The sequence below is a fragment of the Rhipicephalus microplus genome, chromosome 10, assembly GCF_043290135.1.
Source record: "Rhipicephalus microplus isolate Deutch F79 chromosome 10, USDA_Rmic, whole genome shotgun sequence".
Taxonomy (NCBI): domain Eukaryota; kingdom Metazoa; phylum Arthropoda; class Arachnida; order Ixodida; family Ixodidae; genus Rhipicephalus; species Rhipicephalus microplus.
Window position 1 is genome coordinate 94,246,494 of NC_134709.1, and position 17,754 is coordinate 94,264,247.

General features: G+C 47.6%; 1 protein-coding gene across 1 annotated transcript; it reads right to left on the reverse strand.

Moving 5' to 3' along the window:
* Window positions 1-654: 654 nt before the first annotated feature.
* LOC142774331 (uncharacterized) lies at window positions 655-5,774 on the reverse strand. Its single transcript, XM_075874724.1, has 3 exons — window positions 5,574-5,774; window positions 4,000-4,269; window positions 655-1,033 (listed from the first exon to the last, which is right to left on the reverse strand). Exons 1-3 carry the CDS (start codon window positions 5,772-5,774, stop codon window positions 749-751), a joined length of 756 nt encoding a protein of 251 aa, XP_075730839.1. The 3' UTR covers window positions 655-748.
* Window positions 5,775-17,754: the final 11,980 nt, after the last annotated feature.

Consider the following 17,754-nt stretch of genomic DNA (forward strand, 5'->3'; position numbering starts at 1 on the left):
ATATATATATATATATATATATAAACGTCACCCCCATCCCCTGTGCAGTATTCAAACGAATGCTTCACATGTAATAGCATTGACCTAGCTTACTAGAAACCAAGTCATAACCAAGCAAAGGCAGGTAGAGGGTATGGTAACTGTATACTGTTTTAGGTGTATTGTAGCAGTTGTGACATAGACGAAGAAAGTGCAGTGAACGAACAGAACACTTGCCACTGGCAGGGACCGAAACCGCATTTAATTCCAATTAAGGTTCCCTGTGCATTCTTTGCCTTCATTAAAGAAGCCGAACAGAATAATATGTTAGTCTCGATTAAGGTTATTGTACTAAACAAAGAAACGAGCCCTCATAGACATTCTATCCTTCTCCTTAATGGTATCTGGGTTTTTACTTCGCTAAATCGCGATATGATTAGAAAGGACGTATTAAATGATGGAGGGCTCCAGAAATATCGACCGGGACTCGCGTCGCACCGTACACAGGCCTCTGCCACTTAGGTTTCAGCGTAATGCGAGCGCCGCATCTGCGACTGAACCAGCTATCTGCGGCTAAGCCACCAAGCATCGTAATTTCTTAGTACCAATGCATGACGGACTCCGGCAACGACAAAGAATGTCACTTTTCTCCCTCGTGCACAACAAACGACGCGATTGCTGAGAGGAGGACTATATTTTGCGAAAAGGTGGTCAACGTGGAACTCGGATGACGGCGTAAACCGGAGTTCTCGACCAGTTGCGCGTGCAGTCACTCCCGGGGATCTTGGCGAAGGAGCTGCGCCTCGGTTGCGTGACCTCTCTCGGCCTGTGACTCGATGGGGCGACTGCCGCTGCCCTCGCTGGTGAAAGCACCCTCGCTGCTGGGCTCGTCGGCGGCCAACAGCTTGGCGGCTGCCCTCGCGTCCTCGTTGACTCCTTCGCCGCCTTCGCGCCCCACGGCCGACTCGTCGCTCGCCCTCTGCATGGCCGCCTCGCCGGCGCACTCCAGCGTCAGGCGCACCATCAGTGTCTCCGGGTTCAGGGCCGACCCGTCCTGCATCACAACGGTCGATCGAGACTACACAACTTTCGGCGAGCTCCACACACTACTCATAGGCGTCTGCACAAGGTGCTAAGTCTGCCCCGTTTACGTTTACTGACTCATGGCCACGCAAGGTTTTGTTGATTTTATCGATATGTGGGGTTTAACGTACAAAAACCACAATATAATTATGAGAGACGACGTAGTGTAGGGCTGCGCAAGCTTTTGTCGATAAGACCAGCCTAAAACCCGTAATACATGGCAGTTGAGGAACTCCTCCCACGCTTCAGAAAAAAACAAGCGCCCAAGTCCGGTCAGTATGACAAACACCACATTGTTTTCACCTCAATATTTTCATCCACTGTGAAGCATGTTTTTCGAACTCTACCGTGGGTGGAGGGTAAGTGCTGCGGTGACCCCCCCCCCCACCCCGCACGAGGAATCTGGTGAATGTTTATAAGCTTTTTGCTAAGTGTAGGCCTGATGAGGTTGGCACCGGCGCTTGTTTGCCCTGGCGTAAATCCAGAAGAATCACAGAGGGATACTCGCATGGGCGTAGCCTGGAAAGTGAGATTGAGGCACTCGCCCCCCTGAAGCCAAACATGCACAAGCGCCACAGCAGTCCGCACTCCCCTCCCCCGGCCACGATGCACCCCCCCCCCCCCCAAGACAAAATTGTGCAGACACCCGTGGACACGCGTCTTACAATGGCGACCATTGTTTTTATAATCATGGTCATTGAGGAAATAATACTGAGGAGAGGCCGTTACGTCATATTTTGAGAAACCGTAAGTACAGAAGAGTAGAGGACTCTTACTCAAAAGGTTGGCCACGCTTCTGCGGCTCGCGCATACTTAGTGGCGCCGGAGAGAAGGGGGCGAGCCACGCGAGCCGATTTAAGGATGAGCCGAGCGACAGTGCGCCACCATCTGAGAGACGAGCTGCAACAGCGCAACTTTTGTTTTCAGTAAGAGCAAACGTGCCGCGATACTGACTCAGTGCTTGTGTGCCACTCGCAGCCTCATTACGGCTCGTATTTTCGTATTGTACACCTACTCAACGCAGCTACGTTGAGTAGTTAAATGTTGTTGTTTGACTATTGCAGCTGAAACTTTTTTACCTTGTTTTGCGTTCGTGTAGCATTTGTGAGTGCTTTTGTACAATGCATGAATTCTATAACATTCATTGTTCGCGGAAAGTAGCGCAGGCTCGCGATTCGCTCTGCCAAACCTTGGCCAACGCGGCGCCGCTTGTTTTTTATGTTCGTTGACAGATGGCAGCACACTGCAAGTGATTTGCTTTTTGCCGCGTATCAGACCGAAATGTTCTCCGCGTCCGGATAAACTTGGTGAGTGACGCCGTGTTGTTGTGCGTGGTGAGTGACGCGTTGTTGGTGTTATCGAAGTCGTTCAGCGGAGAGAATTCCTCAGATTACTTTCAGCAGTGATGTTCAAAGAAACAGTCTTGACGTCCAGGATTTTTCACTTGACGTACAACGCACCGAGAGTAACTCTCGCTCGCTGGATTCCGTGCCGACCGCTTGTGCCCTCGCGATCTCCGACGTCAGTGTAGCTCTGGCCGACTGGGCTAGCCCTACGCCATCTCCTGACACCGATCTTCGACGACAGCGTAGCTCTGGCCTACTGGCTTTACGCTATCTCCTGACGCCGACAAGAGCTCTCGCCAATGGTGCCCCATCCTCGGACTCCTGCAACCGTGACCATCTTTCCTGTCTTCTCCTTACTTCCGTTGTTCGCTGTCCCTGCGCCTCGCTCTCTCCTTCCTCTCTATTTCTTTACCTTTTGATCCCATCCTTTTAATTCCTTCTCTACCCCCATCTCTCGTGAGCTACTGTTGAGGTGTCCTCCCCCTGAAAGACAGTTACGGGGCTCACTTTCCTCTTCTTTTCATTTAAAATCACTTCCCCCTCTTCCGAGAGTGACAGCAACGATGAACAGTCAGCTGCTAACAAGCAGCGAGTTGCACTTCACGTCCCCTCTTGCGTTAATGTTTTTTCACGCTCGTTAGTTACTTTGATTGTATTTATAGTTTAATATTCTTCAGCGAACTCAAAATAAAAACATAGCTTTTCTTGTGCATTGCATGTAGCAAAATGACAGTGGATATTGCAAGGTGCCGCATGCCGCCAACACGTTTGAGCTCGACCAGCGAAGTGAAATGGTTAGAGCAATGAAACGTACAGTTATGACCATAACCCACGCCTCTCTGTCAACTTATCCTGCACTTGAATGATACCATCCGAACCACATTGTTGTTCGACGAATTTTCGCAATTTTGAAGTTGCAGAAAGCGTACGTGTGTATTCGTTTCGACATCCTTGTTTCGATCGCGCTGATGAAACCTGCAACATCCGAGTGCAGTGAACTGCACACTGTTAGAGTCTGATCATTGCTGTGACAAAAACGCTATTTAATTGTAAGTTAAGTGCTTGTGTTGCCTTGAAGAATCATCTCCGTAGTGCTTACAGCGCAAGTAATGAAGATGATGTAATATGCTTGCCAACCATCATTAAGTTAAACAATCGGTCCCGTGCAGCCACGACGGCACGCTGCTCGCTAGTGGCCTACTACTTTGGCAAGTTCATCAGGCAGCCTCGGCATTAATGATATAGGAGTCCCGTTCAGTTGACACGTGAATTCCAGATCGCGCAGTTTTTTGTAGTTCGCACAGGATTACGGAAGGCATCGATGATGCATCATCCATCAGCTGACACCACCAACCTTGGCACTGCGGCAAGAAATGAGACGGCGATCATCTAGTAATTCCTATCGTTTGGAAAAGTACTTTAGTCCTATATACATTCATTTGACGATCAAGAGTTCATCCGGTGAAAGCGGCCCGGAGCAACCGTCCGTGCTTCTTATATTCTCCTATGTAATTTCTCGGGTTGATCCCCCTCCCGCAGCCATGTTGGATTGCACGGCGTGCCACCCAAAGCTCGTGGGCATTGCGAATACCTTGTGCGCCGGCAGGCTTGTCTTCGAGGAGGCGCTTGGCGGCCGCGAGTTCTCCCCGTGCTCCTCCGGAGGCGTCACGGTGAGGTCGCCGCGCGAGGGCCGAGGCGTCGGCGGGCGGCCCACGACGGTCTTTAGATTGACAGGGTCCACGTCCGGGTCCAGCTCTGTCGGAATGACCCGCGGCTTGCCGTCGTCGAACGACACCGACCGTGACCGGCGGCCCGGATGGGGCTGGTGGACAGCCATCGGATCCTGCAGCATGGCATAACTCTGCCATTGTGAAAAATATCACTGTATGACCGCATGAAAACAATAGCAAACTAAGCACATGCATCGACATTGTGCGTAAAGTGCCGGGACATCACCGTGCACCATAGCCGGTTTGGATTTTCGGCAGCTATTTTGCTCGTAAATGTATTTCCTTCTCATGAGTAAACTAGATAACAGATTGCACGTGATGTAATGGACGCAGCCTCTCGGAAAGAGATAAACCGTATTTTCTCTTATCAGTAAGTTAATCTCTTAACGCCAATATCACCAAGCTTGCTGGGTTAAGACTTGGAGAAAACGCGCAAAAAGAGTTCGGTGTCGACGCCACCTTGATTTTCCCGCACCAGTAGCCGCGAAGTCGTGGATATTGGCACCGGCTACCTTCACCTAAGTAATATTTATTCGTAAAAACGAATAAAAACAAGAGGCAGTGTCCTTCGCGAAAGCCATATATTTCATGCCAAGTTTTGAATACCGATTGAGTCAGCCCAGAGTTTCGTATCAAGTAAGCAGCCGAGCACCTATAGCCATTGCTCCACCACTGCTCACGTTTTGGTTAGCCTTCCTAAGTGTGCTAAACGACTCCGCTATAATGCCTTCCGCCAGTGTGAATGGGTGGCGACCGAATAATGAAAGACCTTACACGCAGTGTGCCATAAACTTCACGTCCATCTATGTAGGTGTCCCCAACCCGAAAGTTTCGATGATCTATAAGCTGCATCACTCATCCGGCATCAAGCAACGACATAACGTGGTGTGTGATGGACACTCCATGAAGCCAGACATTTCTGCCCATTCTTATCCGAGACATCTATTCCTCGGAACGGGAAACAACAACCGAATGATTGCGATGGCTGCTATACAGTGATGCGACAGTTGGCGGACGATGCGTCAAAGAGGCGTTGCATGTAAGTCATGGCTCCCCAGTGCCCGCGTCGTTGTCCTACGCTTCAGTAGTGCACCGTACCTACGCCCCTCTCCTGCGACATGACTACGCCATAATATGACGTTATATTTCAATGGTAGGCTAACGCACGAGGCACATCACGTTGCATGGTTGGAGCTCGTATAGAATAAACGAACGAATCACGGGACGAGACGACAGAGACGGACAGCGCTGACTTTTGTCCTACAGCTTTCTCCGTCCTGTTATCGTGTTGTTGGCGCCGTTTCTCGTTTTCTTAACGTAGACGAACCGGCCCAGATAAGCACTTCAGTGGTTGAAGTTGCTACGACCACCATGACCGGCGATATATGGCACCTAGTGGATCTCTACTAAAATGGCCGCCCTCCGCAGCACTTACGTCCGGCCGTGTAATAGACGAAGTAATCTGCGGTGGTTTCTCACGTGGAACGCTGGACAACCGCTGCCGATGGTCACCGGCTTCTCCGTGGGCCGAGCTGTCGGCCACCGCTCGAGCGGCAGGCCGCGCCACCCTCGTGATGTGACCGGCTCGCGCTCCGACCGCCGGCGGCGATGATGCTGCAGCCGGTGTAAGTAACATCTGATTTTGGTTTTATATGTATTATCATTAGACCACCCAGTGCTTGATCGATGCCCCGAAGTGGAGGCAGGGGAAAAAATAATAGAGATATGCATTAATAAAATGGTACTGTTTTACTGAACCACTTGTATTCACTGTTTTCGAGCCTGTCTTCTAAGTCTTGTCTTGTCTTGTCTTGTCGCTTAGAAGATCTTGGCTCATACCCACAAGAGAAATTGGGAACACTGTACCTTATATTAGAAATTTTTATACAACGCTTGCTATAAAAACACAGAAATTAGATAAGAACAATAATAATGCTCCTTTGAAAAAAACTAGAAAAAGTGCAGAATTCAATAAACCAGAACATACAAAAAACAAATTAGTAAGAGTGAAGAAGAGGGACAAAGAATTTGATATATCTGGCAGTACCACTAACAGCGTATCCTTCCGGTTGCCTGATTGAATTTATGCAGCGCTGACAGAATGGCACTGCGGCCCGCACCCAACTGACTGGCTCCAAACGATAAAAGGGTGAATGTATTAACTGGCAATCCGAGCATACCAATTGGTTTCTCAAGAATTATTCAGCGCAGTGAGGCGAAGTGGTGGCATGTGAGAAGAAAGTGGTCCATTGTTTCCGGTTCATTGCAAACAGTGCATAGGATAGTTAATGAAAACCCTTATTTGTGGAGATAAAAATTTAACCGAGAAACTCTACAGCGAAAGCTTGTGAGGGTCACCTCACTTTGACGGGAAAGGCATTTTGCGGTGTTCCGTGTGAATTGCAAGTGCAGAAATTCTTCAGGTTGTAAGAGCGATGTTTTGTTGATTTTTAAGATTAACAGGCGTTTGAATCGTTCGGCAGTAATAAAAGGAAACTGTGGAGCTACTAGTACCACAGGGAAGTTTAGAGATGCCGAAGCGAGTGAGTGAGCACTTTCATTTAGTGCAAGGTGTGAAATATTCGCCAAGTGTTCTCCCAGTAGTATTTATGGCCGGCGTGGGATAACTTATTTTTTATTCGAATATACTGCAAGCTCACTCGGCCCTTGCAGGAGTGGTTACATAAGGCAACAAAAAAGCAATCATAAACTAAAATCAATGGCTTGTACTTTGTAGCGCCATCTTCAAGGATGCGTTTCTAATACAAAATGACAGGCATGCACAGAAGGCGCAGCACAGTCAAAGCAAAACCTAGAAGAGCGGCATTTCAGAGTCTTTTCAAAACACTAATTGGGCAACTACTGCAAGCACACTTGCTTGATACCCATTAGGGCATTAATAATAAACTTTTAGGTAGTAGGCTGGCATTCGCTATGCTATTTTTGTCACTCTTCTCAGAAGCGTGGTATCCGCTAAACACTCGCAAGAAATTTCGTGGCAATTGTTTATGCAGTGGCTGATGACGATGAGGCTGAAGTGGGTATGCACCACAGTTAATAGGGGAACAAGAACAAGCTTTTGTATTGGGTTGGAGCATTGGACGGCCCACTCGTTACCCTATTCAGATTGTGCGACGACTGGTTGTTCTTTCGTTTTTATAAAATGCTTTATAAGTCGTATTACCGCGATTGGTTTTCCTACATCAAGCCTGTCTAAGGAAAGTTTGCCAACAAGTCCCAAGCGTCAGTGGTGGTGGTGAACTTTTATTGTCCAAAAAAGGGGGTCCTGAAGGACACTTGGCTAGACGCCAGGTGTAGAGGGCATCTCCCACGTCGGTACAGAAAGCCCGAAGCTCTCTGCCGCCTGGCGGGCCTCCTGGACAGTCCGAAGTTGGTCTGCTAGTGAAGCACTTCTCAGGCCCACTGTTGCTTGTTCTTGGCGCAAGTGTCACTCGATGCACAACCGCAGAGCATATGGTTCAAATCTACATGTTCACAACACTGTTCACACGCATGTCCGTCGCAGTCTGGGTTGATATGCTTCATGCGCCAGGGGCTCGGGTATGAGTTAGTCTGGAGCAAGCGTAACGTGACCGACTGGCTACGCGTCAATTTCTTATCCGGGAGGGGAAACTCTCCCCGGCCTAGATAAAAGTGCTTCGTGATTTCTTTGAAAGTGAATAACTGATCCCTGTACTCTATGTGCAGTGTAGAGGGTGAAACCGGAGTGACGTGGTCGATGAGTCCTCACGCCACCTCGTGTGTGGTCTCGTTGAGATTCAGCAGGTTGCCCCCTAAGCTGTCCATATGTGCCGGAAACCATACGATGGAGTGTTAGGTGTGTCCATCGAATATTCGCAGTGTCGTCGTGTCTATCCCGCCTTTTGCGAAAGCTTGAGTGGCTGCTCTATAGTCACTGTATATTGTTGTGAAGCTCGAGTCTGTTAGAGCTAGAGCTGTCACTGCTTGTTCAGCTACATCCGGCCTCTTGGTGTAAACAGTGAGTTAACTGCGTGTTCGTCCATGTCCGTCAATCACTACGACCGAGTAGACGTGCCTTCCCGATATATCCGCTGCATCCACGAAAGTGTCTGGTCGGGAAATCTTGCAGCGTCTGCCGCGAGGGCTCTGGCGCGGGCGAGTCTTCTTCCATGATTGTGGACCGGGTGTATGTTTCCTGGGAAGGGGAGCACTGTAATTGATTTTAAAAAGACTTTGGATAACTTCTGTACGTTGTCCTTTTCCGCGATGGTGTGCGAACCGAGCTTGACAAGAATATCTCTGCCCGCTTTGCTACTGGAGACGCGTGCGATCTGTGCCATGTGCTGGGCCTCGATTATTTCGGCAAGGGGATTATGCACTCCTAGATGTAAGAGGAGAGCAGTTAAGGCATTATCCGGGAGTCTCAACGCCGTCCTAAAAGCGCGTCGTATGTGTACTTCGAGCTTTTGCCGTTCTACATTTTTCCAGTTGAGCCTCACAGCCACGTATGTGATGTGACAGAGAACAAAAACGTGGACCATTCTGATGGCGTTACTCTCGTCCAGTCCTCTGTGCCGATTCACGATGCGCCGAAAGATTCGAAGTGTGTTCCCAGTTTTGAATGTGATGCTGTCCAGCATCGCCAAGTTGGAGCCATTAATTTAGTTGGTGAGTCCAAGGATGCGGATATTGTTGGCCGTAGGTATGCAGTTGCCATCCGAATCACGTAATTCTATGCTTGGAGGTACGGGTCTGCGCCAGCCTTTTGATGGGCGCCCTCGTCTGGGAGGATGGTAGATAAGCAGCTCAGATTTTCTGGAAGAACAGCGAAGTCTCATTGTGGTGAGATGTGCTTCGGTGACTGAGATTGCATCTTGCATGCGGGCTTCTAACTGTGCATCGCTACCACTGGTGCTCCAAATGATGATATCGTCTGCGTATATGGCATGCTCCCCATCTGCTATTTCTCCCAGTGCAAAAGAGAGCTTTGCCATAGCCAAATTGAATAAGAACGGCGAAAGTACCGAGCCTTGCGGTGTTTTCTTATTGCCCAGCTCAAAGCTTTTAGAGGTCTATCTGTAGAGTGGCCATTCGATCCTTTAGAAAAACATTGACGTAGTGATAGAAACGTGTGCCAAGATTGTGTTCAGATGTAGCGGTCAGAATGGCTTGATGTTTTCAAAAGCTTGCTCCACGTCGAGACCCAGCAGCGCCTTGGTATTACGTGTGGGGTGATCCAGTAGACTTTTCTTTATTCTCAGCATGGCGTCTTGAGTTGATAAACCTGGCCTATATCCGATTATAGTGTAGGGGAAGTATTCCTTTTCTTCGAAGTACTCTGTCAGTCGGTTCATAATGACATGTCCGGCAAGCTTTCCTATGCCGGACGTTAGTGAGATCAGCCTCAGGTTTGATAGCCCCAGCGGCTTTCCAGATTTTGGGATGAGGACCGTGGTTGCATGCTTCCATTCTACAAGGGAGCGGCTGGTTTTCCAGGCTTCGTTGATTAGTTCAGTTATTAAGGTGACGGAATCGTCATCTACATTTCGGAGGGTCTGATTCGTGACGCCATCGGGGCTGGCTGCAGAGTTGCTGTTGAGTTCGTGAATTGCATAGCAGACTTCACTCTCTGTGTAGTCCGCGTCTAGCTCCGAATTCGGGGCACCGTCATAGACCTTCCGCGGTGAGATACTGGGTTGTCCCAATTAAAGCGGTAGGCAGCGTTTAGAAAGGCCGTCGACAAGTTCTTCGGCAGTACTATGATGCGTTGCGCAGTGTACTAATCTACTGAGCCCGATGCGTTGCACAGATTTGAACTTGGTGCCAATTTCGTCAAGGAGGTGTTTTATGAGCCTTCATCCACTACCTTTTCGTATTTGCCCGTTGAGGGAGTTGCAAACTTCGTCCCACTGCTGTCGGGAAAGAACCACGCAGTATTATTCAATGGTTTGAGCGTATCTATCTATTTATATATCTAGACGCTTACCTTTGGGTGCTCTCGTGGTCACCTCCTTTACTTGGCGTGAACCAAAATTAGCATGGGAGGGTAAGATGGTTTTACGAAGAATACGCGCTGCTCAAGTCGTCAATAAAGTCACAATCTCGTCACGTACGTCGTCAAACACGTCCCGCCAAACAGTAGCACATACCCAAGGGTGGGTATGTGCCGCTTGTATGTGGGTATGTGCCACACGTGATTGTCACTTAGTATCTACCCAGGAACGACGAGAACACACATGGCAATCTTGAGCGTGAACGTGAGCGTTAAGAAATACTCGAAATCAGTAGCATCGACCCCACGAATGCAAAGAATAAATGTCAGGGTCGCAGCTGGAATCGAACCCAAGCATTCTGCGTGGCAATGAAGCATTTTACCACAGAGCTACGCCAGTTTTCGGAACTACTTTTCAAATAGGCGTTAACCTTCGTGAAACGTCAATAGTGGTTGCAGTGCTGCCTACATAATTTTATAAACATTACACATGTGCTCCTTTCATATATCTGTCACGCTGGGTTAACGTCAGTTGTGGTTAGTTGCCATGCGCTGAAGTTGATTTATGTGGCAGCATCCTCTCGAGCATCAGCACTTCTTTCAGCTTCTGGTGTTGCTAATACGTATGTTCAAGTTGGCATCGTTGCGCAAGTGCAAATAACTGGCTATATAAACATCTGCAACTCTTCAACATACGTCATTGCGTGCAACGTTTGCACATATATTTAGCGTCATTTCATGATGTGTCACTCAATAAAAAAAATTTCAACATGGTCACCTTTCCTCCGCATGCTTCGGCATAACGTCGATTCCCCAGGTGCGAGGGGAGCTGCCAAATTTTTTTTCTTATTTCGTACGATGTAGTTACGGACACCGGCAGGGGTGGCGGCGGACAACTGCGCGTTACCCGAGTTGTGATCTCATAACAGCTTTCACTGTAAAAAAAAATTGTGCGTAGCGCCTCAAGCGCGGTGATTATGACGAATAAGTTAAGGTCTCACACGTGGGTCTGGATTTCGAGAATTGGACATGTACGCAGCAGTCTTGCATGTGTATTTTTGAATAAAAATTCTATGCGTAAAAGCAGACTTGCAAGGAGTTTTCGCCAGTTTTTTTATGCAGTGGCTGATGAATATGCAGAATTATAGCATTAACTGTTATGCGACACAGTTAGTATATAGGTGACCAAGAACAAGCTCATGTAATTGGTTGGCCGACCCACTCTCTACGCAATTCGCATTGTGTGGCGCTTGGTTGTTCCTTTGCTGTTATAAATCGCTTTATTACTCATACTATAACGCGATTCCTTTCTCGACATCAACCCCCGTATTCACGAACGCTCCTCGACTCGACGTTCGCCCGTCACTTGACAGAGTTAAGCACTGTGCCACCGCTCGGCTCAAAAGGACGCTGCGCTACTCGAGAATCACAGCAGATTATCGCTGATATGCAGTGACTTGCCGTGCCAAGAGATGGCGCTCCCATCGGCTTTTTCAATTCGGGCTGTCACGGTGGATGGGCGTGTTTTTTTTGAGTGCTCCGAATCAACTGCGCAGATAAGTGTTTTTCATGTTTTGAGCTTGTCTTTATAATTATAAGGCAGCGGTTGAAATCTTCGTAGCACTTATTTTATGGTACGGCTTTTTCGGGGGCCAGTCACCAGGTATTTATTAGTTAGTGCGGGTGTGTGTGTTTGAATTTTTTGTTGTTGTTTTTGTTCTTTTGCCACCCCGTGGGGGAGGTGCGCGTACATTGAACACGCAAATTTTTTTAGCAGAGCTTAGAATTTCTTTTTTTGTAGTGCAGGGCTCGAGTTTAGTAATTATCGAGTATAGGGACAATTGGTGTCAGGAAGACATGATTAAAAAGACTGCAAAGTGTTAAGGATGTGGAGTGGGTTTGAAAGTAGACCAAAGCGTAGAGGTGGATGGAGAAGAGGCTAACGCGAAGTGTAGGCAATGTGAGGTCGAGGAAAAAATCGAGAAAATGATGGTTGCCCAGAGTGAACTGCTGATGAGAATCGCCAAGCTCGAGACTGCGTTGGCGACAGAGCACGAGAAAACAAGGGCAATGGGAGAAAGACTGAAGTCCGCCGAGGAAGCACTAGAGAAGCTGAACAAAGGAGCGGCCTACGGAGAGAACAGTAGGAAACCGGCCACCAGAATGGTGGAGAAGGAAGAGCAAGCAAGTTTGGAAAAAACAAGCTCAGCCGGTTCAATTGTCGCAAGGCCCAGCTTCAGCGAGGTAGTGGTGGGCGCTGGGAGGGGACAAAACAGCCGGCGTCACAGGTGCAAGTAGCCCCCAGGTGCAGGATGCTCCAGCTGAAAAGTCACAGCATGTGATAATCGCCGGGGACTCGAATTTAAATCGATGCACAGAAGCCATGAAAGAGAGGGTAAGAGGTGACAAGTGTGTTGCAGTAAGGGCATTCCCAGGACGCAAGCTTGAAGCAGTCATGAAGCAAGCGAGCGCAAAACTCAAAACGACAGCTGATAGACGAAACCTCGTGATAATTTCAGGTGGTTTCAACGATGTCTTAAATGAAGATACAGCAGGACTAGCAACCACACTGGCGAAAGGCGTCGATGACATGCGCGCCACTTCTCCTAAGGTACAGGTAGTGATATGCACGATACCGGAGGTACCGGTGCGTGATAGCAACCTGCAAAGAGCGGTTGTCAACGCAAACCAAGAGATATGGCGGATGAGTCGAGAGAAAGGCTTTGAGGTGGTGGAAATAAACAGAGAGGTGCATAGGTGGGGTAGTTTTCAACGAGACAGATTTCACTTCGATGGGTCGCTAGGTCATGAGGTGGGTTGGCGACTTGCACGACACGCTGTAGTTTTTTGGGGGGCACGCGAGCCCTTCGGGGTGCAAGTTAGCTAGTAACGAGGAAAACAGCCAGGGAGACTCTTCGACAGGTGGTATGGACAGATACGATTCCAAAGTGGCACCAATATCTAAGATAGGTAGAGTCCGGGGCATAAATAGACGTAGCCACGAGCGCCGAGCCAATTCAGACTTAGGGTATATTAACATGCAGTGTGGTAGAAACAGGCTGAAGTGGGAAGAGATAGAACAGCTAAGGGAGGAGAGGCCGATGGTATACGGTTTGGTAGAAACACATCTTAGGGATATGGAACAACCTCGTACCAATCCGGACTACGCGGTGGAATATTGTAATAAAACAGAAGGCAGCAGAAAGGGGGATGGTATTGGGGCATTCATTCATAAAAGAACAAACTGGCAAAGGGTCAAGCAGGAGTGCAAGGAACATTTATGGCTAAAAGGGAAAGTGGCAGGTAAAATGACACTCCTTGGTTTCCTGTACTTGCGGACGGGAGCAAAGGCCAGAGAGGAAAACCAGGCAATGGTAGAGTGTATATAAGGACATTCATGAGTTAGGAAGCGAGTGCGAGATAATTATACTAGAAGACATGAATGCGCACATAGAAGATATAGATGGGTATACCGACCCGACAGGCAAAATGATCATGGATATGTGTGAAAGGCATGATTTGATCATTTGACACAGTACCGAAAAGTGTGAAGAGCAAATAACATGGGAGGAAGGAAGGCTGCAGTCGACGATAGATTATGCACTGATGCCACATAGGATGTATGATAAGCTCAGTGGAATGCACATAGATGAAGGTGGCTCCAGAAGTCTGGGTAGTGATAACAAACGTATCAAGCTAAGTTTTGGAAGAGCAGTGAAATTGGGAAGGAGACAAGATAAGAAACTACGGGAAAATTTTTATCCAGAAAGGCAAATTGAAATAGCCACTAAACAAATTGAGAAAGTAATCACGGAGGATAATAAGACAGTGTGGAGATACACAAATCTAGTTACTCTTTGAGCTAGAGCTTGCTAAGACGCGTGACAAGTCACCCCGGAAAAGAAGACACAAACACGAAGTTTGGTGGGATGAGGAAGTCAAGAGAGCCATAGCAAAACGTCAGGAAGCCTCTAGGGAACACAGACATGCAAAGCAGCGGGGTGAACCAAAAGATGATGTGGAAAGAAAATGGGAAACCTTTCTAAGCTGTAGAAGGGAGGCATCCTTTCTGATCAATGAAAAGTTTAGAAGAAAGGGAGCTCAGTGGCTGGCAGAAGTACATAAAAAAGATGGAAATGCAGCTGCGAAATTTTGGAACCATCTAAACTCCCTAAGAAATGAGACGAGCCTAGAGCAGAGTTTTATAACTACAGCCCAAGGTGCTAGGCTAGAAGGGGACGAAGCTATTGAATATATAAGAACAAGTGTGACAGAAAATTTTCAACAAAGAAGTACTTTATGCACCACAATAGACAAGGACGAATCAAGTGGTGCAATGGCTCCATTTTCACAACGAGGGTGGGAAAGGGCTGAGAAAAGGGTTCCTAGTAGTACATCAACAGGCCCAGATGGCATTCCAATTATGCTGATAAAGACATTAGGTCCGAAGTCTAAGCAGGCTTTGAGAGAGGCAGTGAGCAGGTGAGCAGTGAGCAGATAATAATCGATGGTGAAGTTCCCGATGGATGGAAACTTAGCAAGATGAGCATGATCTATAAAGGAAAGGGGGACAAAGCTGACATAAACAACTACCGTCCTATAACAGTGACTTCAGTGGTCTACAGGCTGGCGATGCAGATTATAAAGGAAAGACTGCAGGCATGGATAGAAGATAAGGGGGTGCTGGGGGAACTGCAGAATGGGTTTCGGAAACACAGGAGGTTGGAAGACAATCTGTTCTCACTGACGCAGTGCATCGAAATATCAGAAAAGGAACACAGGCCACTGTGGCTAGCATTTTTGGATATCAAGGGAGCGTACTATAGCGTGTTTCAAGAGGAATTGTGGGGAATACCGGACACACTAGGCGTGGAACATGTAGTCACTAATCTTTTAAAGGATATCTATAAAGGTAACAAGGTAGTTATAAAGTTGGAAAAACAGGTATCCAAGCCTGCAGAGGTAAAACGGGGGCTTAGGCAGGGGTGTCCCCTGTCACCCTTATTATTCATGATGTACCTACAAGTATTAGAGGCCAAATTAGAGGGAAGTGAACTGGGCTTCAACCTCTCTTTAGTCAAACAAGAAAAACTCATTGATCAGGCACTACCAGCATTAATGTACGCAGATGATATAGTGCTAATGACAAACAACAAGGAATATTTGCAGAGATTGATGGACATGTGCGGTAATGAGGGAGATAAGTTAGATTTTAAATTCAGTAAGGAAAAATTAGCAGTCATGATTTTCAATGGCAACGAAGGTAGTGAGCTTAGAATACAAGAGGTCACGCTAGAGATAACAGATAAATACAAATATCTGGGCGTATGGATAAGCAGTGGGACCGAGTACCTGAGGGAACACGAAATATACGTGACGACTAAAGGTAACAGGAATGCAGCAGTGATGAAAAATAGGGCACTGTGGAATTACAATAGGTATGATGTTGTGAGAGGAATATGAAAAGGAGTCATGGTTCCTGGGCTAACGTTCGGCAATGCGGTCTTGTGCATGAGATCAGAAGTACAAGCAAGATTAGAAATTAAGCAACGTGGAATACGTAGGCTTGCTTTAGGAGCTCACGGGAATACACCAAATCAGGGAGTACAAGGTGATATAAGATGGACATCATTTGAGGACAGGGAAGCTAGCAGCAAGATAAAACTTGAGAAGCGATTGAGAGAAATGGGGGAGGAGCGTTGGGCTAGGAAGGTTTCCAGCTACTTGTACATGAAGAATGTCGATACAAAATGGAGGAAGCGAACCAGGAAATTGACTGGTAAATACTTAGAAAACAGCCGGTGGCCAAACCAAAAAGAACTATCGGTTAAGAAGAAAGTGAAGGAAACGGAGACTGACATGTGGAGGATGGGCATGACTAAGAAGTCCGCAGTAGAGATCTATCGAACTTTTAAGCAGGAAATTGCCAAGGAAAGGATCTATGATAATACTCGGAATAGTTCTCTACTGTTTGAGGCCAGGACGGGAGTACTGTGAACCAGAACATATCGGGCCAAATACGAAGGGGTAGACACAGTATGTAGTGCGTGTGGAGAGGAAAAAAAAACTGCCGAACACTTGATAATGTTCTGCAAAGGGCTTCCCCCTATAGTTCAGGATGATGGCGCCGAGTTTTTCAAAGCACTGGGGTTTAGGGACTGGGAGGGCAAAGTAGACTTTAAGTGGGTAGACTTAACTAGAAGGAGGTTATCTGATTGGTGGCTAAAGTCGAGGGACGAGTGAAAATTAAACCCTTCACTGCAAAGTACGAATCCTCAAACTTACTTTAAAAAAATAAATCCAGTTTTTGGTTCATTAAGTATTACGGCTTGGTGGTGCTAGCCACCACCCGATCTAAAGGGTACAGCCATATCCATCCATCCATCCATCCATCAAGTGAAGGTGAAGCATTGAGTGAAGGGACGTTCTAGAGTACGGGGGGGGGGGGGGGGGCAAGCCTGCCTAAGGCAAGTTTGCAACGCAGTTCCAAGCATAGGCGTAGCTCTGTGGTGGAATACTGAGCTGGAACGCAGAGGACCCGCGAGTTCGAGTCCTGCTGAGTCCCTGGATTTTAAAAACGATAGTCTTTCTTGGGGAAATTCCACGCAAAAATATTGGTCCGTCTATCATTAACGGTACCGGGCACTTCAAAGGGCACCAGTGAATACACCAAACGGCCGACCCCATCCGCAGCACCCACCTATGTTGCTCCAGACTTAGCGTTCATACATGGGCGGTTGTGAACTAAAAAGCAATTATCGTGCATATCTCAGGCACCATAACAACACGTATATATTCTGTATCTACATCTTTTACTAGACAAGGCATACATAAGTTATTCTAATGACCGTAGTGTTTATCACGCGGCGCTGACCATGCAGCGCTTGCATGAACCGGGAAAGGTTTCCAACGCTTGGCTAAGACGACATGGTAGTGGCACCTACCCCTCGCCTTGCGTTCTATATCTTATCACCTCTGAAACGGGCGCGCACGCCCGTCTCAGAGCCACGCGTCTCGTTTTCCAAGATAACTGCCAGATAGCGCTGAAGTCTCACGTGTGACGGACTTGGTGGGCTCGTTCGCCTCCGCTGCACGCTCGAGGCACTCTAACGCAGCGCCTCCAGAATACCATTCACCAATTTTCTTGCGCAGAACATCAAATAAACGTTTTGTTCAATCTCTCCAGACGCAAGACTATCGTCTTTCGACGACATTTCAGACTAACATGCAGATACGGGGCCTTTTTTGCCAAGTCTTTTTTTTCTTATTTCATGCGATAGTGACCGTTATTATGTTTGCGCCAGTCATATACATTCGTCACCCATTCGCGTCACGTAATACCAAATTTGGTGAATATGAAGCTAGCGAAACGACTGCGTGCGAGCTCATCGTGAGCGTGGCATGTAGTCATGTTCTTACATGACACGCATGTTATGATTATCATGTTTGCACCAGTCATACACCATCACGATCATTTCACGTCCCGTAATACCACATTTGGTTTATGTGAAGCTAGCGAAATGACCGCGAGCGCATCATGAGCGTGGCATGCAGTCATGTTCTTCCATGACACGCAAGTCATGATTTCCACGTAAAGGGCCGTCACTTATATTTGTCATGCAGTCATGTCATACCCTACCAG

Bases quoted from the DNA above. Each gene is read 5' to 3' on its own strand.
- LOC142774331 (XM_075874724.1), bottom strand. From the start codon at position 5,774: ATGTTACTTACACCGGCTGCAGCATCATCGCCGCCGGCGGTCGGAGCG. The intron at 4,270-5,573 runs GTAAGTGCTGCG...TCACAATGGCAG, and splicing joins CGTCTATTACACGGCCGGAC to AGTTATGCCATGCTGCAGGA. The intron at 1,034-3,999 runs GTATTCGCAATG...GTTGTGATGCAG, and splicing joins CAAGCCTGCCGGCGCACAAG to GACGGGTCGGCCCTGAACCC.